At 42.6% G+C, this 8,988-nt stretch overlaps 1 protein-coding gene across 1 annotated transcript; it reads right to left on the minus strand.

Moving 5' to 3' along the window:
• Positions 1–347: 347 nt before the first annotated feature.
• Positions 348–5,774, minus strand: LOC129759254 (uncharacterized). The gene has a single exon (XM_055756667.1). It carries the CDS (start codon positions 5,772–5,774, stop codon positions 348–350), a length of 5,427 nt encoding a protein of 1,808 aa, XP_055612642.1.
• Between the last annotated feature and the right edge of the window lie 3,214 nt (positions 5,775–8,988).

Below are 8,988 nucleotides of genomic sequence, written 5' to 3' on the forward strand. Positions count from 1 at the left end.
CATAGACTTATTCTAACGGACTCTACGACACGCGTGACAATAACTCGACGGACTCAGACTAGGACTGACTGACGATCATCGGCTAACAACCAGCCAGCCGGTGTGTGGTGAATATAGCCTTTTGGAGAGGATCGTCTTCGCTTGGCTATTGTTTTCCGATCGTGGAAATCTTCTCCCAATGGCCCACCGCACCGACAATAGGAGGGATTGATGGGCTGAAATCAGTAGCGTGCCTAGGGTCACCATCGTACATCCTCACCCACCCAGAAATAGCTCGATTTCTGAAATTAGAAAAAAAGGAAAATCCTCTTCTTGGGAAGGGAGGGGAAAGGAAAAGGTTGGGATTTCTACTCTACGTTTGACTCAACAACAACATCAATTTCTGGTTGAACGGGTAACAGACAAAGACGTTCTACTGCTCTTGTTTTAAACCCTGTAGCAGTCTTGAGCGTAACGACCCGTATGATCCCATCTTTTCCTGGGTGCACTGCGTGAATCCGGCCCATCTTCCAGTGTATTGGTGGAGAATTATCATCACAAATCACCACCAGTTTTCCGACTTCAATATTTACAGGTTTGTTCCACCTCTTCGTTCTGGCCTGTAGTTGACAGAGATACTCATGCTTCCACCGAGCCCATATCTGCTGCAGTTTTTGTTGCACAATTTGAGAATTATTCAGCCGGTTTGTGGACACATTTCTCAAATCACGTTCCGGTAGACCTTGCAGAGACGAACCAAGCCAGAAATGGGAAGGGGTAAGTGGCTCGAGATCATTAGGATCGTCTGTGAGCTGTGTAATTGGTCTTGAGTTCAGACAGCTCTCGACCTGAACCAACAAAGTACACATATCTTCGAATGGTAACGGTTGATCGCCTATCACTCTGAGGATGTGATGTTTTGCAGAGCGCACAGCGCAAAGCCCACCGAAATGTGGGGCACGGGGCGGATTCAAATGCCACTGAATCCCATCATCAGCGCAATGTTTGGATACCTTCTCTTGGTGTGGTTTTGAATTAAGCTGTTGGTAAAGTTCGTGTAAATAATTTTTGGCTCCTATAAAATTTGTCCCGTTGTCCGAGAAGATATCGGTGATTTTTCCCCATCGTCCAATAAATCTCCGAAGTGCCTGGAGAAAACGATCAGTAGAAAGATCGGAATCCAACTCCAAATGAACTGCCTTGGTTGAAAAGCAAACAAACAGAGCCACGTATGCCTTTGAAGCTGGTTTTCGAGGTCCGGGCCGAACGTAGATTGGACCAAAATAGTCAACGCCAGTTTTTGTGAATGGCCTAGACTCTGTCACTCTTTCTGCAGGCAATTCTCCCATAAATTGCTCTATTGGGGTCGGCTTTGCTTTGAAGCATTTCAGACAGCGGTGGACAACATGACGAACTCCACTTCTTCCTCCAAGTGGCCAAAATCGTTGCCTGATTGCGCTCAGCATCAAGGTCGGTCCACTATGAAGCAACCGTTCATGGTAATGTTGAAACAACAGTTTAGTGAAACAATGTTGCGCTGGGAGAACGAGAGGATGTTCGAAGGTTTCTGGTTCATTGGGTTTCAATCGTCCACCCAATTTTATCAGATCGTTTTCTAAGAATGGGTTAAACCATCGAAGTGGGGATCGACGTGACACGAATTCCTGGCTTGAAAGCGCCCGAAGCTCTTCAGGGAAACTTTCCTTCTGAACAAGTCGTACCAAAACTAGTTCAGCTTCCGACAACTCCATGGTGGTAAGAAATCCGGAAATAATACCTTTCTTCGACCTTTTAAGCACTCGACACAATCTCATCCAAATGGCTGTACAACGTATCAATTTCGTGTAGGAGGAGAAGTGAGAAAGATACCAACGGATAAATTCTTGCTTCTCTGAACCTGTCGCAACAATTGTAGAACGCCTTCGTTCGTTTTCTTCGTCCCCTTCAGGGAATGTTTTCGTAGTATTAGGCCATCTATCTGGATTCTCCGATAACCAACTTGGACCATTCCACCAAAATTGGTTCTCTACTATTTCGTCCGGTGTTATTCCGCGGGATATAAGGTCAGCTGGATTTTCCTTTCCGGCAACGTGATTCCATTGACAGCCTTCTGTTAGAGTTTGGATTTTGCTAACTCGGTTTGCGACGAAAGTGGTCCAGGTTGACGGGATCGATTGAAGCCAACGCAGAACACAGGTAGAATCAGTCCAAAACACTGTTCGCAGACTCATTTTAACTGACCTTTTAATCTGCTCATTGAGCTCTGCGGCCACAAGGGCCCCGCAGAGTTCAAGCCTGGGAATACTCTGACATTTGAGTGGTGCTACTCGCGATTTTGAAGTGAGCAAACTGACGTTTACCTGACCCTCACGATTCTGACTGCGCACGTAGGCACACGCACCGTAAGCCTTCTCTGACGCATCAGAAAAGTAGTGTAATTCAATCGAGACCGGCTGAGGTATGATGACACAACGGTGGAGTTTGATTTGGTTCAAAAGCGGAAGTTGTTGGTAATATTTCTTCCACTGCTCACCCACCATTTGAGGTACTGGCTGATCCCAATTAAGTTTTTCTCCCCTTTCATCTTGCAACGTCCAAAGCAGTTGCATAAAGATCTTCGCGCTTGCAATTGTGGCTCCAAGTAGCCCCAGAGGATCAAACAATGTAGCAATTATTGCTAGAATTCGACGTTTGGTTATAGGCTCTCTATCGTCTAATGGTTGCAAGGAAAACTGAAAACTAAATTCGTCCGACACAGGCATCCAAGTAAGGCCCAAAGTTTTAACCGATGGATTGGGATCGAGTGGTATTCCTTCCGAACAAGGAATCGCCAAGTTTTCTTGGGGTATATTGGCTAAGATCTCCAAGCAATTAGACGCGTATTTCCTCAAGCGAAAGCCTCCACTTGACATTAAACCATCCAGTTGACTTCGTAAGATTCTGGCTTCTGAGGCATCATCTGTTCCTGTGATTACGTCATCCATATACGTATCTTCGAGAACAGACCTTGCTGCAAGTGGAAAGTTAACCTCTTCATCCATAGCTAGTTGTCGAAGCGTGCGTGTGGCCAAAAAAGGTGCCGGTTTTGTTCCGTAGGTCACCGTGCAAAGTTCGTAGATCGAAATCTCATCGGTAGGAGAAGATCTCCATAGAATCGACTGAAGAGATTGATCGGATGGGTGAACTTCAATCTGACGAAACATTTTTTCCACATCAGCGACTATCATGAACTGTTTGATGCGGCAACGTAGGATGATCGATCGTAGATCTTCTTGAACAACCGGACCGACAAGCAAAGAATCGTTAAGGGATATTCCCGAAGATGTTTTGCAAGAGGCATCGAATACCACTCTCACCTTCGTGGTGGTGCTGGCCTCTTTAACCACCGGGTGATGGGGCAAATAACAGCGTCTGACTGACAAATTTCTGACATTGTTTACTGACGCATTCACAGACATTGATCTTACTGACTTATCAACTGACTCATCAACTGACTTATCAACTGTTTGCGTAACAGACTCATTAACAGACTCATTAACAGACTCATTTACTGACTCATGAACTTTACGCATATGACCCAAACTGACATATTCTTCCATAAAGGCAATGTATTGGTTCCTCAGGTTCTCATCTCTGGCTAATCTTCGTTCCGTGGCTAGAAAACGCCGCAATGCGATCTCCTTAGATTCGCCAAGTTGCGCCAAAACGTTTTCATTCTTGGGTAAAGTGACTGTATAACGACCATTAGGCTGTCGCTGCACCGTCTGGGTAAATAGGCTTTCGCAGCGAGCTTCTTCAGGGGAAAATACGACCGGGGACTCGACCTCCTCTAAGGACCAAAATCGAGTCATCAAGGATTCTAGGGATTCTTCTGCCAAAATGGAATTATTTGCCACGGAGATAGAGGTTTTAGATAAAGAAACCCCACCACAAGCCACCCATCCAAATACGGAGTAATTTAATGTCGGTAATCCAGGTCCAAGATGAATTTTCTTGCCACTATCAAAGTACTCAAAGAACGCTTCAATGCCCAAAACGATATCAACTTGACCAGAAACCGAAAAGGAAGGATCAGCTAGGTCAATTCCCTTCGGAATCTTCCATCCCTTGGTATTTATCGAAGCGACAGGCAAGTTAGCAGTTACCTTAGGCAAAACGAGGAAACTCATCGACCTTTCGAATTCAGAAACGCGTGATTTGACCGTTGCTTGAATTCTCTGCTTAACCCTGGTGGATGCTTGCCCGATTCCAATCACCGAAATGTCCACCCTTTCCCTGGAAACCTTCAGGCGTTGGCTCATGCGCTCCGTGAGTAGGTTGCTCTCTGACCCCGAGTCCAAAGGAGCCCGTGCTGGATACCGATTACCGTAATCGTCTTCTAGAACCACCACTGCGGTTGCCAGAAGAATTTGCGCAGAGCATTGCGAAGCATTCGATGATTTTGTGACCGTTGTTGCTGCGTTGGTGACTTGTGTGGCGCTGGGTTCAGAATCCGTCCGTGCTGGCTCACTTCTGCGTTGATCTGAACTTGTTGATGCTGTCCTTTCCTGGTTAAAGCAGACCAAACTATGGTGTCGACCCTTGCAATGTCGGCAAGAGTATTTTGATCTGCATTCCACCGCCTTATGACCCTTGTTGAAACAATTTCGACACATTTGGTTTGTTCGCAAAAGCTTTTCCCTATCTGCTACTGCCAGCCGTTGGAAACTTGCGCATTGGTACAGAGGATGATCTGACGCACAAGCTACACAGCGTTTACCGGATGTTTGAACTATATTATAGCTCCCTCTTACGAATGGTTTTGGCTTTGTCGAAGGTTGATGCTGAGGAGGTTTTTGTTCAACTGGTTTTGCTGGCAACGATTCCAAAACGCGAACTCGCCTCTGCAGGAATTCCGTTAAATTTTTGATCAAATCCTGGTCCTCATTTGCCCAAAATTCTTCCCATCCTCTGCGTGTCACTGGATCGAGACGCGAGGAGAGAATCTGGACCAATAGTAGATCCTTATAATCCACAGGTTGAACGATTTGATCCAACGTCTGCACAATTCTTTCAAAACCTTCCAAAAGAACGTGCAAATCGGTGACGGATTCCTTGGTAAGCGTTGGCAGCTGGAACAGGGCTTGAACCTGTCTTTTCCGAAGTTGTTTGCTGTTGTTGTATCTTTTAACTAACAAATCCCAAGCGATTTGATAGTTTGCCTGGGTTATTTTCAAAGGGTCGATAAGGGCTTTAGGTTCACCTTGCAAACAGCCCTTTAAATAATGGAACTTTTCCACTTCTGGTAAATCTGGTTTCCAATGAATCAATGATGTAAAAAGGTCCCTAAAGCTTAACCATTCTTCAATGTCACCGTTGAAGGTCTGCAACTTGATCTGAGGAAGTCGAACATGATCAAGTGTAGATTGTGACAAGCTTTCGTTTGCCCTAGAGGTTTGTTCACCTTCCGGAACCCTCCTGCGCTCTTTAATTCTCTCCATCAAAAACGATTTAGCATGGTAATATTGCTCACTGTACAAAAGCCTATCTTTTTCACAGGTATTCTCAAACTCATCAAACTCCTCATGCGATTGAATGTCTACTAAGGCATCATTAAACCGTTCCCATAAACTGTCTAACTCCTCCAAGCGTATTTCAATTTCAGAAGTAGAACATTCATCTTGAAAATTATCGACGAAACGCCAGATGTCTCCCGCTGATATTTGAATCTGTCTAAGTTTAACGTTTAACACCTTCAAGGACGGCGTAGCAGCAGTTGTTGCTGCTGCAGAAGTCACCTTCTTCGTGACAGGCATATTGAATCAAAATCCAATCAATTCCAACAAAACTGACAAACACAAAGTGTTACTGACGGTTAACCAGCCCAAAGCTGATAAAAATCTCTGACACAATCTGACAATTCAATCTCATATAATCTTTCTCAAAACCAGCCCGAAGCTGATAAATCTCTGACACAATCAGATAACTTAATATCATATAATTTTTTATCGATTTCAGACGATTTTTTCCCAAAATGTTGATTAATTGTCCAAAACCAATCTGAAACAATACAGACTCAAATGGCCGGATTCACCTTTAGCACCAAATTCAACAACGTTGACCGAATGGGATAAATTTTCGAATGGGTAATTGTGTTTCGTATTATTGTTCCAAAAGCCAACCAAAATTGAAATGACGATGGTTCCGTTTCAAATATCACGCATATGCTAACCAGAAATCTCAATCACAAAATTACACCATAGCATTGCACAACTTCACTGTGACCGTAACGACAAATTTTAGAGTCCAAAACGTGTAATCTCCAACTCTAGGATTCAATCATAAACCATCGAACAAACTGTCGTATCCGGTGGTCACACAAATATCCAACACAAACTGACTCAAACGCCAAAATTCGGAAAAAACGATTTTCAAATTAACCAAGAATCCCGGGCAAAAGCACCAGGTAACCAACCAAACGATTCGTCAGACGAAAACAAAACTTTGAGTCATCGACCTCTTGTCGAATGACGCCAGGGCTCAGGTAAATAGGTTTGGGTTGAAGAGGGTGAAGTAATTACGGTTAAAAAATGTATTTTTATAGTTGAAAAATAACATTTGTTTTTTGATTTTCATCAACTTACGCAAAGTTAACTTCTTGCTGGGCAACGTAAGTTGAGCACCACTGATGCGAGCCAATGTGTGCTGACCGTCGAACCAATCGGGTGGCAAAATCTATCGCCACGGCTGAACTGCACCCGATGATGATGATGATGACGATGATGATGATGATGATGATGATGACGAAGTTCCAATCACCGTCCGTGAACTGGAATGATGGCCAACAGCGATGTCCCAATCGCCGCCAATCGGGATGAACAGCCCAACAGATGATCCAGGGGAATTGTGGCTGAGTCCGAGTCACTGAGGTCCAAAACCAACGACCGAATTCGTTGGCACCACAAATTTAGTTGTCACGAGTCGATGTGTGTTTTCCACATGCAAGCATTCAGCAAATTCCACACAGTTGAGCCAATTCGCATGCAGAAATTGTTCGGCTGATCCCAAGCCAAGCCAAACGAGAAACAATGGCGCGCATGCAAAGGGTATTGTTTCTCAGAGCTTGGGTCCAATGGCGATTTCGGCGCGTGTGTGGCTTCCGTGGACAAAATGGTTCCTGGATGCTCCCGGAGATGGTCCAAAATCCGGGTCGAAGTGACCAAAATGTTGGCGGGTAGGGGGTCAACGACCTTTTTGTGGGCACCTTACCGTCTGGTCTTGATAGCTGGTGCCGCCGTTCCTCCGTCCAACATCGAAGGGGAAGGGTGGGTTGGTGTGGATGATTTCCAATTTGATGGCTGCTCTTGATGGTTGGTCGGTTCCAGGCAGATTGGAGTTTTTGGTTTGTTGGGCCTCTGGTTATCCAGACAAATAATTTAACACACGACTTCTAGTTAAAACACACTTTTTCTAATAACTTAATTTATTACAACTTGACTACATAGACTTATTCTAACGGACTCTACGACACGCGTGACAATAACTCGACGGACTCAGACTAGGACTGACTGACGATCATCGGCTAACAACCAGCCAGCCGGTGTGTGGTGAATATAGCCTTTTGGAGAGGATCGTCTTCGCTTGGCTATTGTTTTCCGATCGTGGAAATCTTCTCCCAATGGCCCACCGCACCGACAATAGGAGGGATTGATGGGCTGAAATCAGTAGCGTGCCTAGGGTCACCATCGTACAAAGTCTAATCAAGTATGTTGTATGAGGTTTTATCTGATTATTTTTAGCACTTAGCACTTCAAGTTCAATGATTTAAGGTGGATATGAGTAGTCAACTAAGCTAAACTAAGCTAAGCTGATGTTTAAAAAATTACTATTTTTAAGGAAATTTCACCGAGAAAGCGCTTTGGGGCCGATTACTTATTACATGTGAAAGATTCTGAAATTTCAAAATCCGCACCTCGTGAGATAAAGTGATGTCGCTCAGATGTATAAACCGCTCCTTTCTTGTAAGATCATAATACTTTCTATTTTTGGGAAATGGATATTTATTTTGAAATTGAGTCATATATAATAAAATAATTTTACCAATAAGTCTTTAGAAGCTACTGACACAATTTTTAATGAAAACTTAGAACAACATTCTAAAAGCAGGAAAAGCAAACGTTTTCAAAGACAACTTTTTAAGTGAATTTGATATAAGTTTTTTTTCGGCTATATTTCGGTCTTTGATTACAAGCAACAACTTTCCTCATAAAATGGTCGGCGTTTCGTCCATTTCCAGTGGTCTTCATAAAGGAAATTATCTATCGGTTGTAATAAAACAAATTCCTTGAGGAAGATCATTAAAAATTGTTGAAACGTCGGACATTTATTAAAAAAAGTTGTTTACTTGAAATCAAAGAATGAAAAATAATCAAGAAATGTAATATTCGACATTTTCGACGGTTGATAGCATAAACCTTATTATGAAGAATGATAAAACATTCACCAATATATCAACTTTAAAAAACAACATAAAATCGATGAAACCATCATTATAATCATAGAAAATTTTGAACTATGAATATAATAATATAATGAAATATTCTTAAAAAATCTAATTGATAACAAAATTATGTCTACAAGAAAAACGTTAACAGACAGAGAAAACCCACGCATTCTTGCGTTATTTGACAATGCTTTCGCATTTTTAAATATATTTTGTACTTATTAAGATACGGTGATAAAAGATGATCTTAAATAGCATTTCAGGAATTGTGCAGTTTTTAAAATAAGAAATGGTATTTTAGAAAGTGGTTATTGAGACTAAATGTTTTGAAATAACTAACTCAGTCTACAATTTCATTTTTCCAAAGTTCAAGACTTTCATAGATAACTTTCAAAATCACACGAATCAGAATCAAATGCACTGTCAGCCAGCACAATAGTTGAAACTTTTTTTGTCTTTACTTCTAGATTATTTGCCTAAAGCTGACAAAAATGTAGATAAAGTTCAATATACATAGGCTCCTAATT

The sequence above is a fragment of the Uranotaenia lowii genome, chromosome 1 (genome assembly GCF_029784155.1).
Source record: "Uranotaenia lowii strain MFRU-FL chromosome 1, ASM2978415v1, whole genome shotgun sequence".
Lineage (NCBI taxonomy): Eukaryota > Metazoa > Arthropoda > Insecta > Diptera > Culicidae > Uranotaenia > Uranotaenia lowii.